Below are 25,486 nucleotides of genomic sequence, written 5' to 3' on the forward strand. Positions count from 1 at the left end.
CTGAGCATGACTAACGTTGGCCATCACCATGTAAAAATAAAAAAGCCAACTTAACAGGATTTGACTCTCAAAATGTTGTGTTTTAGCTTTGTATAAAGAAAAGTGAATAGCTTTCTGAAGATTTGCTGAATATTCTATAGAGCATCATTGTGTCTAGTTTGCAAAGAACAAACTAGACACAATGTTGCAAAAGTGCAAACACATCTCCAGACCAGACATCCTTTCCCCTCTTCATTTTTCTGATAAAAGCAGATGCAGACATTGTGGGTGGCATTTGGTTCAGAGCCACGGGAGAAGGGGGGTTTATCCCTTTCCCACTGTGCTGATCCCTTGATGTGAATTGTCCTTTCAAAGCAAGTTTTCCGCTCCTGCCTAACAGCGACTCTGTCAAGGGCAAAAACACAGGGGGAAAGGCTCCAACCTCTGTCCCATGGCTGCTGTTTTTGGAGTGGTAGTGTGAAAGGTGCAAGAGGTAAGAACATAAGGAGAACTCTGCTGGATCAGGCCAAAGGCCCACCTACTACAACACTCTGTTGTCACAGCCAACAACCAGATGCCCATGAGAAGTCCTCTCACAGGAAGCAGGCAATTAGTCTGATACGTTTACACATCTCCAGAGTCCAAATAGAAATATTATTTCAAGTTGAGCTAGCAGAGTATATGCTATGCTTGCACAAGGTCTGAAGTTCCTGGTGAGGTAATGACCTATGTATGGTTCATTAAGGTCACAAAGGAAGTGTTTCTGTGCCAGACAGAAAATGGGAGGGCCCTCCTCCCTCAACTGTCTGATAGTTAGAAAGACAAAGGCCAGAGTTAAGAGTTTGTGTTATGTGAGCCAGAAGCTGGAAGCAAGCTGGGAAGCCAGAAAGACAGAGCCATGCATGATTTCTGCTGGAATCCAAGGCTGTGGCTATGAAAGAAGCAAGGCCCTTTTGGGGTGTTAATGCTGTGAACCCCTTCATTGTTGACTCAGGTTGTATATTTGTGTAAATAAACCTTATATCATAAAGACTCCACAGTCTCCACTATATCGCATTCCAAAGGAAATACAGACCCAGGGTAAGCACCTGGAATCCCCGGAACTTCACACTGCTCAAAAACTGGGTGGCATGACAAAATATGTATATTAATCTATCCACTAAGGTATGGAACAAGCCAGATGTGTATCCAATTGTATGGATATTGTTCTACTTTTCATTTTTAAATTATTGTTAGTGACCTGGCTGTTTTAAAACTGTGGGGTTTTTTATTTCACAATGTTGTTTTATGCTCTTTCAGTTTAGTTACTTTATTTTATTGTTGATTATTCTTTTCTTGTTGTGAGCCACTTCAAAAGTTAACCTGGCAAAGGAGACTAGTGTACAGAAGCAAGTTTTTGCATGCAGATTCTGCATCCCTTATTTGGCCACATTTTCACATCTAGCAGCTGCCTCTGAATGGAATACTTTCCTGATACTGGACCAAGACTGGCTGCAAAGTGTTGAACGTTTGACTTTTGTTGACAAGAGCTGGTTGTCAGCTTTGTCAGCACCTGGGGACTATTGAAATGTTCCTTACACAGTTTCCCCTTGAAGAGTATTTTGTTATTATTTGCTACATTAAACTGGCTAGTATATGTAACTTTAGATGACATAGAAAGTATGTTATAAAATGTTTAATTAACCATCTGTTATATAAGGATGATCAGTTAAATATAGTGTCTAAAGAGAAAAGGTGAAGACTCCCTCCCCAAACATGGGATAAAATAGTTAATATCTAGCAATGCCAACTATAGGTTTCTGATGATCAAGTGGTTTACATACATAATGATAAATAATAATAAATTAGTGAGTCAGTTTAATTCACCATGTTTAAACCTTACCTTGTATTTAGGTTTAGAAATAACAAAAGATGAAATTGCTTGAAGTGGCTTCTAGCGATATGAAGAAAAATGGATAGCGGGAGCAGAGAAAGGCAAATAAATAAATAAACACAGAAAAAAGAAAGAAAGAAAGAAGAGAGAAGTACATTGAAAAATGTATGTACATTATTCTTCAATGCACAGGAAGTTGCTAAATCTTCAGGTCCAGACCTCTTGGAAGAGAGAAGACTTTGAGACTTGGCTCCTTGTTGATCAAATATTATAACTTATCTCTACAGTTCCCAACTGTAAATATGTTTCTCAGTAGCCGTAAAGCAGATGAGAGGTGGGCACAAAGTTCTAGGGAGAAATAGGCTCCTGAGACATGAGATGCCTTCCCTTCTAGGCAAGACAAGACAAGACAAGACAAGGGTAGACTGAATGTCCCTAGTACTGAACCCTCACTATGTTTGGATTTACACCAAATTAGTGTGTGTGGTTGCACCTTTGCTAACCTCATCCTAACACAATTTTGGAAGTAGGGAGAGCACTGTTTGGTTCTTATGCTTTAAGGCACATGGGAATACCAATGATAAACAATTTTACAGGTAGAAATGGTTAAGTACCAATCAGCACGACTCTTTGAGACTTCACATGAGTAGTCATACCAACTAACAGAAAATCTCTGAACATATTTTTACTGTATCTCCTAGTGTAATTGCATGAAAGAAACCTTCGTTCTCTGTGAAAACTAATGAACTGCTAGCCAATGAAAACTGAAGTAAAATAGTGATCACACAAAATAATATGAAAACGTTAGATTAAAAGCATTAAGAAGCATCTGTGGGACAAAACAGTACAACAGAGGCACATAAAGTCAGACAGTCACAGTCACAAGTGATTTTTGTAATCACTTCATGATAAAATTCATGTGACGAGTAATCTATGATAGAATAGGTCTATCATGCTACCATCACTTCATGTGAGTATCCATCTTAATTACTGGCCTTGTAGCAGGAGATCCAGCAAATTACTTAACTGCTATAAACACTTATTTCTGGGATAGTAATTTCCCCTTGTATTGTGTATTCCCCTTTCTTCTCAACACTTATGTTTAATGGCACTCAATGAATGAGTCTTTAATTTTTTAAAAAAAATCAAATTAAAAAATGTTTAATATCTTTTAAAAAGAAACAATATGTCTGTTCTAATAATTTTTCAATTCCTGTTTTTTTTCTTCATATTATGAGATGGAGAAAGAGAACCCAGCCTTATAGTGCATGGGTGGCCAACCTGCAAACCTGATAAACCACAAGTAGCACTAAGAGCAAGATCATTTGACACAGCTGGGCAGAAACAGCAGAGCTCTTCTGTCTGGCTGTTCCATAGGGAGGGCTGCACTTCTGTTTGCTGCTCTAGCATGGTGTAGCCTACATGCTTTTGGGGTCAGTGGATAGAGTTGCTTCTAGATCAGGCTTTGTCAACCTCGGCCCTCCGATGTTTTGAGACTACAATTCCCATCATCCCTGACCACGGGTCCTGCTAGCTAGGGATCATGGGAGTTGTAGGCCAAAAAACATCTGGAGGGCTGAGGTTGAGGAAGCCTATTCTAGATGAAAAACCAAAAAAGCTGGTGGGGGAGAGATTTACACTTCTATTGTATTTTCTCTAGTTCCCATGTAAGGTGCAACACACAAGAGAAGGGCAATAAGGGGGCCGTGATCATAGTAACCTCCCTTCTTTTCCACTTTACCTGCTTACTGCTTTCTCTGCCTAACACCAATGGGGAGAAGTCAGCAGCTACACCACTATCTCCAGGGTTATCTCACCATCCAAACCACCAGTTATAGTTTCTTTCACTGGAAGGAACAAAGGCAAAGAACACAATGGTGTTCCCAGGCGGGGCGCCAAGTTGGAGGCATCTGGTGGAGAGAGTGGCGCTATGCACCTGGTCTCTCATCATCAACATTTCTGAACTTACCAGGAAGGGGAGTTGCATAGGTCCAGCAGCAGAACCAATCTGCTGATCCAGCTGCCAACCTCCCCGCCACCATAACCCTCTCACTCCCAGTAAGTGCAGGGATGCCACTGATGGGAGACAAAGTGAGTGGCACAAGACCCTTCCAGCTGCCTCTGTGCCAAATAGAAAATGCAATAAGCTCTGAGAAGAGGGGAGTATGCACAGAGCCTGATAGACACACACAAACACACCCTGATAGACAAGGATTTTCCTGGGAGAAGCCTGGTGAAATTGGCAGTCCCTGTACCAGGTTTCTCCATAGGCAGCACTGATAGGGAAACTCCTTGTTAGTGTGCATGCATGCATTCATGAGGGGTATATATGCACATATATGTGGCAAAAGGGGGCAAGGTGAGCTTTGCTAGTGCTGCAGAAACAGAAAAATATGTGACCACCAACCATATCACAAACCACTGCTCCACACTAAATGAGACAAGAGTGCTATATTCTGTGTTATGCCTTTATGCACTGCACTGCAACTACAGACAAATCAGCACTGGAAGAAAGATGAGATGACAACAGGGAAAACACAGAAACCCAAAGGAAATGCAATTTTCCTGCTGATTTTCAGCAAAAACTGAGTGACTTATTTTATCAATAATTTGTATCAATACATATTTGTCTAGTAAGTAATCTCCATTTCCTATTCAAAAAGCTGGAGGCACAATACATTCTGAATTTTATGGTCTTGTACTTTTGATAAAAGGCCTCTTACACCGCATCCATCGTCTACATAGAGGACATGGCAGTGTATTTTAAAAGGCAGTTGCCAAGGCTCAAATACTAAGATAGAGAGCTGTACTATAGGACTGCAATGGACCCTGCCTCCAATGAATTTAGCAACACTGATTCAGCCAATAATTGCACCAGACTAGCCCCAGCTCCTACTTTTTGCATCTAGTGAAATCAATGCCCCAGCTGCCCCTGAAGCCCTTTAGCAAATAATTCTTCTTAGAAGCACGTGAAAGCTATACTATGAACTGCTTCCCTAGATATGGCACTGATCTACCAAGATGTAAATAACAATGTTATTTTTCTCTTGTTTTTTATATCCTGAGGGGGCATAAATATTTAAATATATATGTAAGCTGCAAAGAAAACGCTTTGCATTATCCCTTTACACTGAATGATTCACCGTCACTACTGAGAGCTGGGCTGGAAAGGACAGAAAGTCTGCACACTTCAGCCACAGAACTCATGGGTTATTGCTGAGAAGCACCAGATGCATTTTCTCTGTCCTACTGCTGGTGAGAAGCTGAACAGATTGTCTCAGTAGTGGCACTACTAGCCCTTGCCAAACAAAAGATGGTATGATCAGGATGAAAAGCCAAATGAAAGATTGTTTGCTGACAAAATATACTACAGTTAGGCCAGTCCAACAGGAAAGAAATACAGAGCAGAAACAGATTTTCTAAAGTCAACAATCCAAGTGAATTAGAAAGGACAAATGAACGTGTATCCCCACGTCAATTATTTGCACTGTAAGAATTTATGCATTCTTTACTTATATATTGTTCCTTACATTGCAATCCTACACACACTTAGAGAGGAGTAAACACCATTGAGCTAGATTAGACTTACTTCTGAGTAAAACTGCACAGGATTGGGCTGCATATAGCTTAATAGTTGATAGGAAACAAAACTTATGGAAAGCAGTTATTGCAATTATATCCATAAAGCCAAGTTGAAAAGTTTATTTATCAAAAGGTACTTCTGATGCTGCTTGAGATGAGAAAGCAATTCAAGTTCACTGCCCCTTCTCTTTCTATTGCAAACATTTATTCCCCCTAAATTGTACTTAATCTTCTCTCAACAGCTCTCAACTCAAACTATTCCTAGCTTCTTTAGACGACCCCTATTGTGCTTTGACAAACAGAGAGAATACAGAATCCGTGTCTATGTAAAATATTGTCCGCATTGCACATATTGTGTAAAAGTTGTGCAGTCTGTGTAAAATAGAATTAAGAACATACATCTGTCTCCTGTGCATCACTGGCTGCATTATGAGGATCTGGGAGGTGTTTCAGGAATTGTGCTACATAAGTCATCACTGATTTCTCATCTGGCTTATCCACATCCACATCTGAAAAGAATGAGGAAGACATTAAATTAACACAAAGCTGAACTGTATAAAATGTTGGGACATACACTGCCCTCAGTCATGCAAAATTAAAATATCACACACACAAACACACACAAGTATTTTAAAAAGAACTCCCTCCCAAAAACAAAACTAAATTGAGGCTCGGGTTACAGTTCAACAGTGGTTAAATTCAATTATATGATACCTTCAGGATCAAGAAGTCTTGGAATTCCTAATTCTGACTCTGCAATTGTAAATGCCTCTTCCAAATTTTCCTTGTTAGATCTTGTTTTCAACCTCTCCAAGTCCACTAGTTCTGGACGAATGGCATGAATAACTGAATGAAAGGCAACACCACTCCTCCAGCTTCGTCCGAAATCCTTGACTTCAATTCCAGCTTGCCTTCACAACAAGAAGAAATTACTTTGTAACAACCTGTTCTGACCCCCAACCTTTATCTTCACTTACATCATTAACCTGGGTTTGGGTTACAATTTTTTGCAATGCCTGGAACAGAACTTACTTTTCAGTTGATGCTGTTCCTGATTTTACATAAAACACCCCAGTCTTTCTTTTCAACTTGTATTCATGCAAGCTCTCATTTATGTATGACTAAATAAGTGTGTGGGGGCAGACTGAATGATTGACCCCAGCAGACTTTGTTAATTCTGCCTATAAAACAGTTAACTTCTAGATAATAGCCTCGAAGTCCACAACAGTAATGGGGAAGTTGGGAGAGTTCTTTACAAGGCAGAAGAATAAACAAGAAAGGGAACAGAGAGCATGCACTGCAGTTGTCCTTGAAAAACTGAAGGATTGGTGTCTGTGTCATACATACTATGTTTCCATCAGTATATTCCAGAACAGTATTTGTCCTCTGTTGCAATGACATGATATTGCTGTCTCCTGCTCAGTTTCATTTCATTATTTATTGCAGAGTTATCTAATTTATCAAGGTCATATCCTATCCTGGTTATATACACAGAAGGTGGCGAAGAAGCTGCAAGCAACATAAAGCCACACTCTGCACTGGTGAAACTATCTAGAAAAACACACATTCTCTCTTGGCCAATCCATTCTGGCTGTTAGATAGCAACTGTCCAAACTGACTAGATGGATAGTACACCAGCACTGCCATAATTACAGGCAGTTGAACTGTAGGTTGTTCAAGCTATTCAAAGCAGAAACAAATTGGTTAATAGTCTGATTACATATGTTATTGATGAATGTTGTTAAGAGATTCAAACAGCTGAAAGCTGTTGCTATACACTGCTCCAGTTGCTTGCTTTCATCTAAGTTTCTCTGTCTTGTCATCTTCCTCTGATGCCTTCTATATCCCACACTCTTCTGGCTTCAGTTAAGACTAAACAAATGCAGTACCACAAACTGTAGGCCAAAGGTTTCTTTCCATTGTGTTCTAAAAGCTTAAAGTTGAAGATACAGAAACACACATATTTTTCTTTATGTGCAAATATGAAATTAAAGTTGGTATTATGAAATTACTTAGATGTTTACAAAAAGAATGTTATATTCAATCACTGGCCAAGTTGTGAGGATACATTGGCAAAGTGAAGGAAAATTCAATTAGTGAAGTAAGGTACAAAATATGATAGCACTGAATTGCTCTGCTCATGATTTCAAGCTGGGAAAAGAATTTTAAGTGTTTTGACAATGTATTGCCTCTTACAGCCATTCTGACAGAAGACAATTTCCTTTTCAATTTTTATTGATCTCTCTGGCACAAACCTTCTTAATTTGCAGGTGCCATAAATTATTACTACATTATTTAGCTAATATCAATCTAAAGATTACTCACTTTGCTGCTGTGTACTGCACCCATTTTAGCAAAGCCTTCTTTGCATTCCCTTGGACTTTGGTGACCACTTTACGCTTGGATGGTGGACTGGCTGTCTCAGAACTGACAACACTGTCCACAGATGAGGTACTATTGGAGAGTGACTGGAGCTGAGGGAGATTGCTTGTAAGCTCCTCAATCTGTTTATGGAATAAAGTTGGTTAAGTGTAATGGAAACAGTCAATTTACAAAAAGCCTATTTCCTTCTGCAGTTCAGATTGTCTAGAACTGGTCAGTGGATCTCAAAAAAAAAGACCACACCAAAAATAGCTGGGCAAGATCAAATGAACTCTTAGCCAAACTCTAAATTTTAGGACATGCCTCAAAAAATGTAGGGCAGATCACACTTAGGAGCATTGGTCATACTTTGGCCAAGTTATGGCTCATATGCTATTTATGTGTAATATACAAAATATAGAGGCCACATATACATCCGTTACACACAGTACTAATGCACTCACAAATGCCATTCCACATGATAGTGGAATGGCATTTTTAGTAGCCGTAAACATGTCTGAGGAGTAGGCAGCACTGTGAACTAGACCTATGTCTGGAGCATTTTCACAGATGTTTCACATCTGGGCTACTTTTCATCCCCCCCCCAAACCTGAGTTTCTCAAGGTAACATAGGTTGAAGGTGTTTGTCCTATGATAGCATCTCTAAATAGAGGCAAGGTTAATGTCACTGCAACTCCATTCTGCCCATTGAATCAATGGGTGGGCAGAAAAAGCCAGCGAAAAATTCCTGCCAGCAGAATCCTGCAGAAAACTCCAAAAGAAGGTGGAAACTGTCTGAACCAGCCAGGTTCCACTGGATCCCTAGCAGCCCCATGACATTAAATTTAATTTGGGCTCAATTGCTGCACCAGCTCCAGGCTGGCACAGTGATTTGCCTTTCAGCCTGGCTGGCATGAGTGGTTGGGCTGTGGAAATAGTCTCATTGCTTTGTTAATGTCTGCTGCTGCCCAGTCAGGGCTTGCATTTCAATGAAACATACTCTTCTGCTTTGTACTTCCTATAAGGCCTAAAGGAAGGGAAGACTGCATAATGCATTGCTCCTGTTCCTTTTCCAACTATATACCGTAAATCATGCAGATCTGATTTGCTAAGTTGTGGCCATTAATTTGGAAAGGATTCAAACTTATTTGTACAGGACTTTATTTCAATTAATTTTCTTTAGGGCTATAGCCAAAGTTTCTTGGCTTTCACATACAGCCTTTGATGGGAATTGTATCCATTCCATATTGTAGTATCTATTATTCGTTTTTATTTATTATTTTAATATTTATTTATTATTAAATTTATATCCTCTCCTTCCTTCCAAAGACCCCAGGGCTACATTTGAATATATAAAGGTAAAGGGACCCCTGACCATTAGGTCCAGTCGTGACCGACTGGGGTTGTGGCGCTCATCTTGCTTTATTGGTCGAGGGAGCCGGCGTTTGTCCGCAGACAGCTTCCGGGTCATGTGGCCAGCATGACTAAGCCACTTCTGGCAAACCAAAGCAGCACACAGAAACACCATTTACCTCCCCGCTGGTGCGGTACCTATTTATCTACTTGCACTTTGTGCTTTCGAACTGCTAGGTTGGCAGGAGCTGGAACTGAACAACAGGAGGTCACCCCGTCACGGGGATTCGAACCGTAGACCTTCTGATCAGCAAGACCTAGGCTCTGTGGTTTAACCCACAGTGCCACCCGCGTCCCATTTGCATATATAGTCACATGCAAATTAGGGGTGCTAGTTTAAGTTTGGAACTGATACTGGATAACAGGATCAAGTATTTTTAAAATATGTACAATTTGAACAACAATGACCAGTGAAAAGGGAAAAGGGAAAGCCACATTATAGCAATTACTATAGGTCCTTCTTCTGATCTAGGTCTTCAAAATAGTAAAAGAACAAAAAAAAAAAAACAACCCAAACAAATCCCTGTCAGATCTCTTTATTGTTCCAATAGCATCCTTAATGAAGAGTCTCCTAGATGGAATTTAAATCTACCGCCTAAGGGCCAAAATACACATTATATTTACTAAAGTCATTTGTATATAAAACAGCTGTGGGCAATCCATTTTTGGTTGGAGCAGAAAGCAGCATAGGAAAATTTTAACCCTTTGTTCCAACTGCTCTAAATGTCCCCATTCCACGTACCGCAAATTCTTAGGAGCTAATTTACTTCTCATGATACACGAGCAGTTCTGCCACAGCACATTAGTGCCCCTTGACAAACCATTTTGGAATTATTGCTATAACTATTGTAGGCTTATCTCATACATTAAACAAACAACAACTGTACCTGAAAATACAAAATTATAGTCCACACCAGCCCAAGCACAATAGAAGGTCTACCATCAGCAATGTCAGTTGAATTAATGTTGACAAGCTTAATCTGTTTTAGGGAAAGAAAGGCACACTATTATCACCCACAACAGAAAGCCACAATAAAGGAGTGATCTTTATAGCAATGTGGATTTTTTTGGGGAAAAGTGAATCTTAATAAGCATAGTCTATAGTATTTTTGAGAAACAGAACGTATAAAATAATCACAGAAACGAAGTATAAAATTATGCATGTACCGGTACTTTTGAATTTAAGATTCAATTGTCCTCAATATACACAGATGTAACAGGAAAGCTTGCCCTGTTGTGAATGCACTGCAAATATGCCTTTATAGCTGAACTGGCATTAGCGGCAGGGTGCTTTGTTTATTTCCCCCAGCTCAAACAGAAGGACAAGGCAATGTGACAAAGAGAACAAGTGAGCATGGATGGTCAAAAGCATGACTGATCAGGCCAATGCCCATCTAGTCCAGCACCCTGTTCTCAGAGTGGCCAATCAAATGCCTACGTAAAGCCCCCTCCCCCACCCACCCACTGAACCCCTGAAACTGATTCTGGGGGAAATCAGGAGAACCCTCAGAACAGTGCGCAGGAGAGGAAGGTTCCATCTGAACAAGCAGGACATTCGTTATAGTGCAATGTTAAATTCTGTACATAAAATATTTAGTAATGTGGCTAACAGCAGTTGGAAAAGCTGTACTATTTAGGCTGCAATCCTGAACTCATTTACCCAGGAGTAAACTCCATCGAACACAGCTGCATTTCTAAGTTAACATGCTTAGAATTGTGCAACTCATTTTACTGACACTCATTTTATTCAATTGACTCATTTATATGGTTTAATATTTCATAAAATTATTGTACCAACCGGTGATCCTCTGTACACAGACTAGCATGAAAAACAAAACAACATATATTTAAAATGAATTATCTGAATAATGAATAGGACACAGAGATGAGAGAAGGCAAAAAATACCATGTTGCCATATACAGAAAAACAGTGAATACTATAAAGAACCTGACATGCTTATTCCATGTTCTTTTGTTATATCTATATCTCACATGGTTCCTAGGAGGCCACCTATCCAGGCACTGATCAGACCCAGACTTGCTTAACTTCAGCAAGATGGCAGCTTCACATGCCTTCAGACTAGATGATCCTCAGGGTACCTTCCAATTCTATGATTTTATGAAATATTATTAGCTAATATATTTGTATTCAGTTTTAGAATTCTATAATTCTTATTTTCTCTCCTTGACCTTTTCCATTTCATATGTTTCTTTAAAAATTATTGTTAGAGAAACAGATTAAATGGAAAAGTCAACCAAGATAAGGCTGTGGCAGCAATAACAGCAAAATTTATAGGAGCTGCTTTTAGAATTAGGACTGATGGAGTGCATTCTGAATGACTATAGTTCATACACAAATTGCAACAGCAGATGCAAACATCTAGCTATCTATGGGACTTACCCGCCGTCCTTCCAGGAACTTAAGGGCTGTGCCAATGTTGGCTACTCCATGAATTCTCTTCAGCTTTCGGCCTTGTTCACAGGGCTTTTAAAAAGTACAAATAACAAGGACAATTAAGTACCACAATGGCCTGACAATAAGATCCTAAACACACTCCTCTTGAAAGGAAACTTGGTAATTCTATCAAGATTTGATTCCAAGAAAATGTGCTGATTTCCCCTCCTAAAGTCAATATTCTGATTTTTTTAAACAACAACAACATTGACCTTTTAAAGTCCTTCTTATTTTTTTTCTGACTCAGCATTGGCTCCCTACTTCCAGTTATGCATGCAAACCAACTACATATAACTCAATCACTGTAAAGTAATAAAGACGCTTTATTCCCAGAACAAGCAAGTGGCCAGCCACAGATTCCAAATGTGGTAAAACACAAAACCATTTTATTTTATTTTGTTCTTAATACCTGTTTCTGACAGCAGAAACTTGGAAGAGAAGAAATGGTTCTGGAACTAGCCTTATCTATACCTCTTTAATGTCTCACAGTCTTAAGTCCATACAGTAACTACACTTTAATCAAAATAATCTGTCTCTGCCTTTCAATGTGAATGTGGTGAAACACACTCCAGAGCATTTTGTTAAAATTCTACCACAAGAGGGAGAATTTCCTTATCAAAACAGGAGAGACCATGATCAAATGTGCAATTTAAACAAGTAAAAAATAAGAAGGGCCGTGAGAGTCATATGCCTCAAAAAAGATCCTTAGAAGCAAATTTCACTCAGAACATTGTATGTCAGTCTACTAAATGGTCTGCAGTCTATGACTAACTTTATGATAAAATTATTTAATTTGCTGAAATCATGTTTCATATTTTATATAGAATGAGTATTCACAGGTTTCATACAAGTGCTTGAGGAATTAGCTCAGGACATTGTCACATACTACTGCCTCTCAGCTGCTTCCCTGCATCCCAGCTGAAGGTATACTGGGCCTTGGCCCAGTATATCTGAAGGAGCGTCTCCACCCCCATCATTCTGCCCGGACGCTGAGCTCCAGCGTTGAGAGCCTTCTGGCGGTTCCCTCATTGCGAGAAGCAAAGCTACAGGGAACCAGGCAGAGGGCCTTCTTGGTAGTGGTGCCTGCCCTGTGGAATGCCCTCCCATCAGATGTCAAAGAGATAAACAACTACCTGACATTCAGAAGACATCTTAAGGCAGCCCTTTTCAGGGAGGTTTTTAATGTGTGACATCTTAGTGTATTTTTGGTCTTTGTGGAAGCTGCCCAGAGTGGCTGGGGAAACCCAGCCAGATGGGCGGGGTACAAATAATAAATTATTATTATTATTATAGTATGACAAAGTTGTCAGTGAGATGCACATAACTGAAAGGTTCTTCGTTTTAGTGCAAACAGCTCCTTGTGAATTGCTACTGCAGACCAGCACTGGTACTTCTAATTGTGTACTCTGAATACCTGCCCTAGCCTGCCTCTGCCCTAATTTGCTCTGGGTTTTAGAAGCTCAGCTTGCCTGAGATGCTGGAACAGATTTCTATTTTCTATTTTCTAAACTGTCTGTTGAAGAAACCTGCTTTTGATCAAGCTTCTCTAGTTGTGCTTGGTTTTCCCAGGGAAATCCTTGCCTGGCACCCGACCCTGAACCTAATTATCTAAATATAGATATAATACGCAACCTAAACATCACTTGCTGCCCACTGGACTAGCTCTTTCTGAAACCACCCACTGATTGAACCTGATCCTGCCAGGACTGCTGGTTCATATATCAATCAGAAATTGGAGACTCCATAAAGTTTGTACACATTACTTATTGAGTGGCACGGTGTATGTGTGTGTGTGAATCTTGGCATTTCTATGCCTAAAAAATGGTCACATATCTGGAGCTACACTAACATGGCATATTAATAATGATGATGCAAATTAAAAATACATTATAAATAATATATATGTCATAGGAAAATACTTGCCAGTTTTTGTCCTGAGAGAACCTCCAAAAGGGATATCAATACTATTCCATCTTTGATGTCTTCAAACAGATCATTGACCACCATGGGAGGTTTGCGCTGGTAGGAAAAGAAGTGGAAAGAACTATTGAGTTATGCATTGTTTCCCTGCCACAGGTTCAGCATCTCTATCCTACTCCCTGCTGCTGGCCGTTCTATTTACATTTTGAAGATGTCTTGTAAGGGTGGTATAATATATTCAGTGGTGTAGTGGGGAATAAATGAAGAGGAGCACAGCTCCAGAATGTTGGGTTTTTTTACAGACCAGCAGTAATAAAAGCCATTTATCAGCATAAAACGGTAACTGGTGGCCCCTCCATGATCTGAAAACAAAGCTTTAAAATCTCACAATAGTTTGTGACAGATTAATGCAGAGGAAGTCAAAGGGTGAGGAAAATAATCAAACAGAAGCTGAACCATTGTAGAATGGTGACTTTACCCCCATTTTATTGCCTTGAAAATGATGACTATGGACTTGTTATGAAGAAACTACCCATCCAAACTATTTATAGGAATATGCACATGCAAGTGAGCTTGCTCTGTTTATAGCTGGGAATGGTTATTCTGCTTGATGAAGCAGAATAACCCAAAGACTTGCAGAGCCTTTCACTGAAAGAAGGGATTGCCTCATTCTTATATTTTTAAAAGCCTTGTAAGGAGATACAGGATCTACCCCTCGAGGTGTTCTGCAAACAGAACACAAAGCAACATGTTTTTGATATAGCATCGGATTTTCTTTTTGTTGTGGCATATTTTTCTGATTCTTAGGCAGGGTAAACTGGTTAAGTTTCATAAAGGTAAGAGAAGGCATGACAGCAGAAGCAGTAAGGCTGACAATATCATTCTTCTAGCTGATAACTGTTGCAGATATTTACGATATTTGCTGTCTGCTTTACTCTCAAGTCTCAGCAGTGATGTTGACAAATGTCAAACTATTACTGTATGTACACTTACTGTATCTTTTTCTCTCCAATTTTCAAAGAAGCCAAATGCTTTTAACTTACACAAGCACTTGACTCTGTTCATGTAATGCCATCTGAATATATAAATCTTTGTGTGTTCTCTAGCTGCTTGGTGGATAATAGAACAGCATTGTCATAAATCTTAAGATGCCTACTTTATTGCATGCAGTCTGTGCTTATGAAAATGTGTGCCTGTACAGCACACACAAGTCTCTTATGCTGCTCCTACAGATTAAAAGTAGATGACTGGAGCCTCATAAAGAGTATTTCTCCACAGGATGCTAAGACAGCATAATTGGGCATAGCACTCCTATTCTGCAATAGGTTCACAAAGCAGAAAATATTATATCTTACGGCTGGATCTTTTGTTACAGGAGTCACATTGTTTGCTGATACCTGCTGGTTTTGTCTCTTACTGGTCTGTTATAGTTCAATCATATTTAGTAGTGGCTAACCATACAGTTATTCACCATATCAATGTCTCTCCTCAGCAAAGGAAGGCTAACACTAGTATCTTCCTGTTTCCACCAGTCCATTTGTCCCCCATGTTATTTGTAGCTTTCATGAGGTAGAATAAATTTTCCCCAAAATTTTGAAAAGGGGTGGGTGGTTTGGTCACACTTACGTTTCTGATGTTGGTGAGGTGCCCAAGGGTCTTCCTTCAACCTACTCTTTTTTATTTTTTTTAAAAATGGGCTCCTGATTATACAGAAAGTCTGATTTCCTATGGGCCAGGCAGGAATATCTCTGAGTACATGGTTCCCAGGGAAAGCAGAGCACGTTAAAACACTCTCCCTGCTTCGGTGGGAAGGGGGAAACTAGTATGACTATGCCCATGGGATCTATGCTACGTCATGATGCAGGTAGTGTGTTTCTTGCCTAGCCCCAAGAAAATGCAGCCTTGCCCTATGGTTTCAATGCTTTTTGTTAAGGTTGAAGAAGCAGGGTGGTGAAACTTTGACCACCTCATAAAGCAGCGGTTCTCAACCTGTGGGTCCCCAGATGTTGTTGGGCTACAACTCCCATCATCCCTGAGCTCTGGCCTTGCTAGCTAGGGGTGATGGGAATTGTAGTCCAACAACATCTGGGGACCCACAGGTTGAGAAAGGCTGTCATAAAGTTAGGTAACCTAATTATGTCCAAACTTCCTACCCTGGAAATTTGAGGAAAACTTTCACCCCCTCGTATTTTGCAACACTTCTCCCACAAATGGCAGAAAACAGATGACCTGGAATTTGAACACAGTCCTAGAAATAACTATCTAGTTGGCTCATTCCACATGTTCTGATGCTGCTCTGGCAGTGTAGAAAGCAAACAGAGAAAGCATGAAACCACCCTGATCCTGTAATGCAAGAACTGACTCTAAAATGGTTTCATTCAGTATTGTTTGTAGGAAATACTCTCCATGAAATATGAAAAATACCCCATTTTCTCATATAAAGCCATTAATAAACATTAAACGACCTTATTTGAGCAATTTTTTCCCATCTTGTATGTGAATAATTAATAATGAATGTGATAGCTAGAAAGAAGAAAATTGATATGGCCATTTTCTTAGTGGACAAGCTGTCAATATATTCTATAATAAGACTACTAGACTATCATGTAAACTGTTTTGATTTTAATAGAAAAATGCTAGTACACAACAGAAGGCAGAAGTTAGCAACGTTGGTTCACTGTGTGAAAACAAAAATGAACTTAGCACACAGTCACACACACATGCTACCTACTAATACAGTTGTACCTTGGATCCTGAACACCCTGGAACTCGGACATTTTGGCTCCCGAACACTACAAACTCGGAAGTGATTGTTCTGGTTTGCAAACTATTTTTAGAACCTGAACGCCTGCCGCAGCACCCCTCCCAATTGGCTGCATGAGCTTCCTGCAGCCAATCAGAAGCTGTGCTTTGGTTTCTGAACGTTTTAGAAGTTGAACGGGCTTCCGGAACGGATTCCATTTGTCTTCCAAGGTACGACTGCAGTTCAATCACAAAGCTATTTATACAGTACAAATAATACTGATTTAAGTTGGTGAACGTGCCATTAAATCAAGACAGTCTAGCTTTATGAAATTTGCAAGCACAAATGCAAAACAGATTGTGTGACACAAGGTTTACAACAACTGTGGAAGAGTAATATAAGTTTTATGATAGATCTCTGATACAGTAGACCAAATGTGGGCACCTCCAGTGTCCCAGGCCTCCCCATTTGATCTACTAGGCCATTCGGCCAAGCCACACCCACCTTCCATATGCCTGTTATATATGAGGTCAGATGCAGGATAGGTAAAAACCTAGCTGGGCAGGGGTGTCTGCAAACCCCATTCAGAGTTCTCCACAAGGCAGCACATTACAAGTGGCTATGCAAGACCTGACAATCAGCTGATTGTCACATCTTGGGGGAAGGGGGTTTGAGGTTAGTTATGGGAAGAAGAGGAAGGGGAGTTGAGGGGAACTCTAAGGAGTGGGAAGAGAGGAACTGGGGCAAGCTGTAGGGGAAGAGGGCTGGTCAGGTGTAAAGGGACGGGGGTTGACAGAGGGTAGGGGGTAGGCAAGTTGGCAAGAAATGCTTGCAGGGGAAGCAGCCCCTGATCCAAAAATAAAAGTGCACTAGTGTCATAGTATTTTAGATCATAACTATTCTTCGTACAATAGCAGCACATATGGTTTGGGGTTTTGATCTCAGCAGGTCTGATATTTACGAGGGTGTGTGAGCATGCAACTCTGCTGTTAAGGAGCCATCATCACAAGTAATTTTGTGAACACAGTAGGAGGCATATGAATTAAGTGGAAGCATTTTTAAAAGGTCAGCATGTTGGCTTTCCCCACACTGCTTATTCGCTGAAATGCGTAAATTCAGACGTGATTACTAATTAAGCATATGGGTTGTGATGGCTTTGGCAATGGTGATTCTGCCTAATGAAAGTGCTCAATTGCACACTCGTATACAGATACTCAATGGGCATGATCTAGAAAAACTCCAGCTCTCCTATTTATTTTAGTTGGAGAGATTTAAGCACATTTGTAGTCCACCTTTTTTTTTTTTTACTACTATGTGCTATCCACAGAAAAGATATGTCCTGTTGTCCTCAGTTTCATTAAAGACATTTTCACCTAGCCATCAGATAGCTTTTTAAGCTCTTGTTTCATCCCCATGTATCAGGAACTCTATTTCTGAGACCTCTAGGCTCAAGGTATACATTTTACTTAAAATTAAGTATCACTGAAAGTAGTCAGGATTTTTCCGGGGTAAACAGCTGATTCTGTGCGTGTTTATGTGTAAAGTTCCAATAATCTCAGTGGTAATTATTAAATTTGCATAGGATTACACAGTGACCAATCAGATGCCTAGAGGAAGCCAGCAAGCAGGATCTGAGCACATCAACACTTGTTTCCAACAACTGGCATTCAGAGTTTTACTGCCTCTGACAGTGGACATAGCCATCATTACAAGGAGTCACTGACGGCCATATCTGCCATGAATTGTCTACTCCTTTCTTAGCCATTCACGTTGGGGGTCATCACTATTTCTTGTGGAAGTGTTCAACTATGTGCTTGGTTGATCTAAGATTGCAGTCTTAGTGGTTTCTATTTACTATAGAGGGGAAATAACCGGTCCTTTCCATAGGGTACTTGAGCTAGGGATTCTTTTTCCTGGGAAGAGATCAGGAATAAGCCTCAGGTACATGTGCTCCTGCTCTTAACTTTCCAGTTCTCCTGCTCTGACTCCAGTGGGAACATAACAAATTAATCAGGATACCCCAGGTTTTGAAACATAGGATCCATCTAGAGCCCTGGGATAACTTTTAGAATGTGAGTTTTATCCCAATAAGATCAAAGAAATAAAAAGTTTAAATGAACACAGGATCTTGAACTTCATCTGTTCTTCCCTTACTAGGTGAGGAAAGAAAGCAATAGGGAACACACAAGCTCAAAGCCAGCTATTCCTAATATCTCCTTGAGGTTGCAGAGGTGGGAGGATAGCCTCTGAAAATGCCCACAGATATTTTTCAAGAAGTGAAGCCAGAACCTAAAATATTTCTTTGGAAGAATGTATGAAATTGGGATTTTCCTGTCACAATGCCAATTACAACACGAAGGGGGTGGGGGGGTGGGATGTAAGTTTAACTTGCTTCTAATAATGTACACCATAATCCCCCCCCCCAACATTATCCACTCATATTTGGAAACTGAGGCTGGAAAACTGAACTGGAAAAATATTGAGTCATTCCTTTCAAAAGCAACTGTAGTGAAGTAGTGCAGTAACATTTTCATTTCAATACACAATACTGTCACAAATCTTTGATGTGAAGTTAATCCAAATCAAGCATAGATAAATAATGTATTTAAAAGTACATCTCTCTCACACACATATATATTTAGAAATGTAGTCAAAACATTTACAAGGCTAACTTTCCAAGGTTGTCAGTATGAAACTTAGGGTAATACTATATTTTTAGGAATTTGAAATAGAAGCCCTTAGAAGTATAAGTACATCCAATTCTTCAATTTCCCTTTTATTTCCTCCCCAGCATTATACAGGAAACACAAGTTTCTACTGATAATACCTAGCAACCTCTATTGCCGTACATAGTTTCCACATAGAAGAGTTTTTGGACTTTAAATCATTGCAGTTATGGAAAACTGTATCCGCTTTCCTTCCCCCAAAGCCTCAAACAAATTGGATACAACTACAGAAGCATTCCTAACCCTCTGGGAGGAACAGGTCTGAACAGAGAGGCAAAGCCATGGTTGCATCTAAAGCCCTGCCACTCATGTGGGCTGAGGCCGAACTTGCAGAAGTAGTTACACCCACTGAGTCCATTGCCAATCATTGGACAAGCAGAACCTTGTTTGGCCCTGCTCTGCCCCCTTCTTACCCTAGAAACACCCCATTTGTGGAGCTTCCACTAGCTTCCACCAGTGGTAGCTTCCACCTGTCCATCCTTTCAGTGGGTGTAGTAGGGATCTCCCCTGCCAGTGAAGAGTAACTAAACCAAGCTAAGCCTGGTGGTGATTGTGGGAAAATTTCGCCACATCTAAATCTCCTTTAGTGTGGTGGGTTTGCTCTGCTGTTTAGGGATTGCTGGCTGTTCAGGGAAGTTTTTAATGACTGATGTTTTAATGCATTTTTAATCTTTTGTTGGAAGCTGCCCAGAGTGGCTGGGGAAACCCAGCTAGATGGGTGGTGTATAAATAATAAATAATAATAACAATCTGCTAGTTTTACTGTAGGTGGTAGGAAAAATCAGAAAAAATGTATTACCTTGGCCAGATGAGTGTTGATCCATTTTGTGAAAGTCCTCTTTTGCACTGACTCCTGCTCATCTAAAAAAGGAATAAAGAGACCATTATGTTGTACTGGTATTATAGTCAGCCTTGATTTGGCAGTAAAAGCAGATATGCCCAGTTCAGATTTTTTAGGACCCAGTTTTAAAATAAAAATCAGCATACTCATCTGACAAGATGAAGAAAGCAATATATTTAAAGCTTTAGAAAATGGAGGACAACATGTAAAGTGGTACAAAACATACATTCTTTGCATCATGTTATATTTATATATTGATGTCTATTGTCTTTATAAATTGAATGCAGCTCTAAATATTAACAAAATAAAAATTAATCTGAACAGGCATGTGTGCTAGATGGATTTTAATAATGCATTTGATACACTGTACAGCAAGGGTGAAATCTAATGAACAGAACTTTATGGTTTCTAATTCTGGGTATTAACCCTGCTGCATTAAATTACTGCATTAATTTTAACGCAGGCAGGGACTAGGGATAACAAATGGTGCCTGATCTGGTAAAATTGGCAATGGACCACCAGAAGATTTCAATGAACAAAAACAGCTCTCGTCTACGCATATCTGTATGTATTCACAGATTTCTCTGTTAGTCATACCATACTATGTAAACGTCTAAAAAGTTTGCAAGCTCATCTGCCTTACACACCAACCTGATTACATGTATCCTTTAAGAACAAAACATACTAGCTTTCAGCTTCCTGATCACTTGCTATAGATAATAAGGCATGCGATTAATTATTTGCAAGACTATCGCATTAAGTATTTGTAAAGTTAATAAAATTAGTAATGAAGCTAGAATGTGATGATTTTCCTATAGGTGCTTGTATAACCATATTGAGTGTAAGTACAGAATTATGGCGATTGTCACATTGTATCATAGCAAGCCCCTCCCCTTTCCCCACTGCCCTGTCTTACTTCAAGATTCCTTAAGTATAATTGCCATGAATGCAACCTGGGAGCGGAGGACAGTCGGTAGAGCATGAGACTCTTAATTCAGGGTCATGGGTTCAAGCCACACATTGGGCGTAATATTCCTGCATCGCAGGGGTTTGGGCTAGATAATCATTGTGGTCTCAACTCCCTTCCAAGGCAATGGTACCCAAAATGATTCATTAATTGATTAACTGATTAATTATTAATTCCATCTGCTGTATTCAGTTATACACCATGTCACAAATGCTCTGGAATGATACGGTAACACAATTTTTTAATTCATTTATTTTTTAAAAACCTAAAATATAAATATATAAATAAATATAAATAAATGTTTAGATCCTGTCAACTCATATAAATTAACAAGGTGGTGTGCCACAATATATACTAACACATATATTGTATTGGGCTTCCACTGCTGGAGTGGCTGATTCACCCTGCCCCCCCCCCATGGTTTGGCAAGGCTTGATCTCAGTGTTTTGTCCATTTGGATTTGTGAATCAAACTGTTATGTATAAATTAAAATATGTGGCTTCCATTCACCTCCATTTGTTTGTTTGTTTCAACAAAAACAACCCTTTTAGAATATATTAAGCATGTCAAATTACATTTCCAAGGGATTTTGTGGGGGGAGCAAAATAGATTCACTTTCCTCCACAATCCTTTAGGATGGGGCTTGTCTCTTGCTTCTTAATTATTTTAAGCCAAGTGATGTGCATTCTTGCTTGTACGTTTTCAATACATTATCAGTTAAGGTCTTTCTCTTTTTAAGGCACTCAAAACATACCACAGTTCTGGAGAATTCTGTGGACTCTGGACAAGATAATTTCTAATTCCCATACCTCAGATTACAGGCAGTTTCTAACTATTGGGTGGAAAGGAAGTGCTGTAAAAGTTGAAGACCTTGATTTAAAACAAATAAACAAACAACAAAAACATAGCTGCTGATTTTACGTAGCCTTTTTATCTTTTAAAACATGAGAATTCGTTCCCACGAATTTGTTTCATTGGCTTTGGTACTCTGAAAACTGCCCCAAAACAAGACGCATAAAGGCTTTTGCCAAGTAAGCCTTCAGAATTATTTCTAGGCATCTCCATAGCAACTCTTTTGCACAGGCATCTCCACCATTGTTCTCATTCTCACAGCTTCTCTTCTGCACATGTGCCCTAGTTTTCACATAGTTTTCAGCAGAGGGAGCAATCACTTTATATCAGTGTGATAATTATATATATAAAATCAGAGTATAATGAATGTATGCAGTGTGGATTTTTAGGATTGTAACGGCAGGTTGCAGTCTTGATCCTGATGTGTTATGCATACTTTAACATGGAATGGAGGAACAAGGGGTAAAAGTTTATCATGGTGTTGAAATGATTAGTTTGGTAATTAATGTGGAAGTGATTAATCTGGCAAAACTGTCTGGGCAAGAAAAATACAATATCAAGTACAAAAATGTGTTGGGTAGTTAAAGGTTGGTTGTGGCTTATATAACTTCTGTCTGGTGTGTTAAACAAATTTGGAATAGTTTAATAGCAAATGAGTGTGGTTTTTAATGAGCAGCAAGTTTTATAAAGCTTTCAAGGATCTAGCTCAACCTGCAGCCTAACTTAACTAACTCCCTCCTTCATCCCTCCACTGCAGGTACACTGAGATAGAGGAGCTTTCTTCTTGGTGAACTCAGTCAAAGACTAGTCTTCCTTCTGTCTATGAGCCCTCACAGCTGTCAGGTTAATGTGCCAAAAAACGTGCTTCACATTGCCTCAATCATAAATAACTAAAATATGGATGGACTCTTCCATAAATGTTTGGGTATTTGTGTTTTAATGATTTGCTTGTTTATTCATATACTAACTAACTAACTAACTAACTAACTAACTAACTAAGGACTAACTTAGTTCAAGACTTTGGGATTCATTTCTTATTTCATTTCAGCAATTCTGAAATCAAGCCAGGCTTCCATGTATCACAATACATATATACGTAGCCTAAGACTCAGAACTGCCAGAGCTTTACCCCAATTAATACTCTGAAACAGTCTCTGAAGTGGATGAATTCTTAAAGCGATTGAAGCAGGCTTCCTATTTTCTTGAAATGCTGTATTTAATAAGCTTACCAGTTTCTGTTATCCTGCCTCAACAAAACCCTGTAATTATTTTGAGGCAATTAGTACCAATTACAACTAATTTAAGAAAACAGCTCATTCGTTTGAAAAATGTATGGTTCGACCAATAGCATGGTGCCATCCTGAAGGCTGCTAGGCTAAGTATATATCACAATACATGGCAGCCTAGCTTGATTTTGCTCACGCTTCAGCCAGTCCCATTACCTTCTGACAGTGGAGAATAGAAACTAATAGGCATTAAAAATAACATACTGAAACAGCAGAGGCTTAGCAAAGTGCAGGGCCATTTTTCTTATATTCACCTTTGAAAACCCCTACATTAAAGAAAAATTCTGATAGAGTGCATGAAATAGCAATGGTTCCTCATTTTATGGGTCTTTCATGAAACTGCAAAGAACCTGTTTCCAAATCAGAGTGATAGCATACATAGGATAGCATAGCAAATGCATGTTATGCGACTTTCAATGGAAAATCATAAACCACAGTCATAATGCAAAGAAGGCACCAAGGCACCAAATAATAATTTGCAAGACACAGTAGCATTTCTTTATAATGGTAAACATTTTAGCTTTATTGAGATTTATTTATTACTTTGGAAACTGCAGTTAGCTTAACTAAGCTTAACTAACTGCAGTTAGCTTAACTAAGCTTAACTAAGCTTAACTAACTGCAGTTAGCTTAACTAAGCTTAACTAAGCTTAACTAACTGCAGTTAGCTTAACTAAGTTTAACTAATTGTGCTTTTATCTTGTAATTTTATCTTGTGGGTCACCCTCAGATCTTTTGATGAAGGATGGTGTATAAATCCAATTAATAATAATAATAATAACAATAATAATAGCTATAACAATGAATAGACCAATCAGGCTATGCCACTGCAAGAAATGAACAGTTACATAGAGTATGAGCCAAGTACTCAGAGGATATGGGAATAGCTTAAGAGGTTTTTGTAAAATCCTAAGGCTTTTATACCAGTGGTATACCAGTCATCTTTAAAAGTCATTTTTTTAGTCCTTGCACATTAATTAGAAAGTGTGCAGGCAATCATGGTTAATGGACATTCTCAGTGAAACAAGTTACTTTACATAGCATTTGCTGACCCACAGATATGAATGCCAGAATCATAAATAGTGTCTAGTTGCAAAATTGCTTCTTGGATATGTTCCTGCATAAATGCTCCAACATTTGGCATGATCTTGCCTTAGTTGAATATACATATATAAAATCAGCCTAATCATTATGGAAATAAGAGCCTCCTTACACTGAACTCAGGCACGTTAACCAAGCCAAGATTGTGGGAAGTACTGCAGTAGCAATATCACAGTGCATACTGACTTCTGTTATAGCAGGTGGTATGTACTGTTTCATCACAGCAATGTGAAAAAGGATGCATTAATAAAACCAGTTATCTCTCCATTGTGACACGATGTCTGCAGATAGGAAAATTTGTGTGTCTCATTTCACCCACAAAATGAAGAGGATGTGGCACAGATAACCAAAGAAACTGGTCACTAGACAAAACCAAAGATAATCATAGCTTAGAATGCATTCCAGATGCCCAGCAACTAGGACAAAGACGAAATACCGTACATTGTTGTTGAAACTGGTGAAATCTATAAAGAAACTTACTTAAAACTGAGGTCTACTGCACTGGCAATCCTCCTTCTTGCTACATTGTGTAGTATTTCTTTTTTAATTCATTGAAACAACCACTTATCAGAAGTGTACTGGTCAGCTTGAGTAATAGTGACAGGCTCTATCCCTTATTATAGTATTGGATTTCAGCTCATCACATTTGTGTAACACTGCTTTGCATTTGGTCAGCTTAATCACGATGAGTGTTCAGGGGCCAAATGAAAGCATGTTAATGGCTTTTAACACCTGCGGATGCTTTTCCAAATGAGCAATTCACCCAAGAGGATAGGATCACAGTCAAGAGCTCTATAGTTGTGTACAACAGAGAAACAGCCAGCAGTTGCAAGTTTTGAATTTGGAAAATAAAAAACTGAGTTTTATAGTGGGAATTAGCCAAACCAAGGTTCAGCTTTCGAAAAGGAAGGCTGCACCAGGTGATGTTCAGAAATCTGGTGCCATATCAGCAACTTTCCTCCCTGCTGTAGGAATGCCTATTTACTTCCAGAATGTCAAATTTGTAAACAATCTTTACAAACAAGATGATCATCACAAAAATAAATAAATGATGCACTAATGCTATTTCATTTGAAGGAGAGAGAAAAAAGAATGAAGAACTTCTCATTGCAAGGCTGAAGCAAGCAACAAACAAAACTTTTTGAGCAATTGGCTTTCTACTATGTCTCCTTTGTGGGTCACTCCCTTTTTCAAGTACAGTAGCCTTGGTATCTCCCTCCCTTCCTCCTCCCTTTCTTAAGGCAAGCTATTATTTGAGTATTATTTTAATTCACATGGGAAAGTACCCTTTCTCATTGTCCATGTTAGAAAACCAAATAGTGTCTCATAAACAAGCATGCCCAGGCAAGTTTTTCTGGACACAGTGCCATAGTACGCAGAGCTCAGG

The 25,486-nt window shown here is 39.2% G+C and overlaps 1 protein-coding gene across 20 annotated transcripts in view; it reads right to left on the reverse strand.

The window, feature by feature from the left end:
• SYNE1 (spectrin repeat containing nuclear envelope protein 1) overlaps positions 1-25,486 on the reverse strand; it is a 273,591-nt gene that overhangs the window by 215,763 nt on the left and 32,342 nt on the right. For 14 of the 20 annotated variants that reach the window (XM_083731873.1, XM_083731869.1, XM_083731871.1 and 11 more), the window contains exons 3-11: positions 19,852-19,913; positions 13,587-13,682; positions 11,610-11,693; positions 11,007-11,027; positions 10,096-10,188; positions 7,760-7,938; positions 6,149-6,345; positions 5,834-5,943; positions 1,862-1,912 (exon numbers count right to left, since the gene is read on the reverse strand). In XM_083731873.1, coding sequence (XP_083587999.1) covers positions 1,862-1,912; positions 5,834-5,943; positions 6,149-6,345; positions 7,760-7,938; positions 10,096-10,188; positions 11,007-11,027; positions 11,610-11,693; positions 13,587-13,682; positions 19,852-19,913 — 893 coding nt within the window. The remainder of the gene's footprint in view (positions 1-1,861; positions 1,913-5,833; positions 5,944-6,148; positions 6,346-7,759; positions 7,939-10,095; positions 10,189-11,006; positions 11,028-11,609; positions 11,694-13,586; positions 13,683-19,851; positions 19,914-25,486) is intronic. The other 6 variants (XM_083731882.1, XM_083731876.1, XM_083731868.1 and 3 more) reach the window with 3 other exon arrangements.

The sequence above is a fragment of the Podarcis gaigeae genome (assembly GCF_964106915.1).
Source record: "Podarcis gaigeae genome assembly, chromosome: 3".
In the NCBI taxonomy this organism is placed as follows: domain Eukaryota; kingdom Metazoa; phylum Chordata; class Lepidosauria; order Squamata; family Lacertidae; genus Podarcis; species Podarcis gaigeae.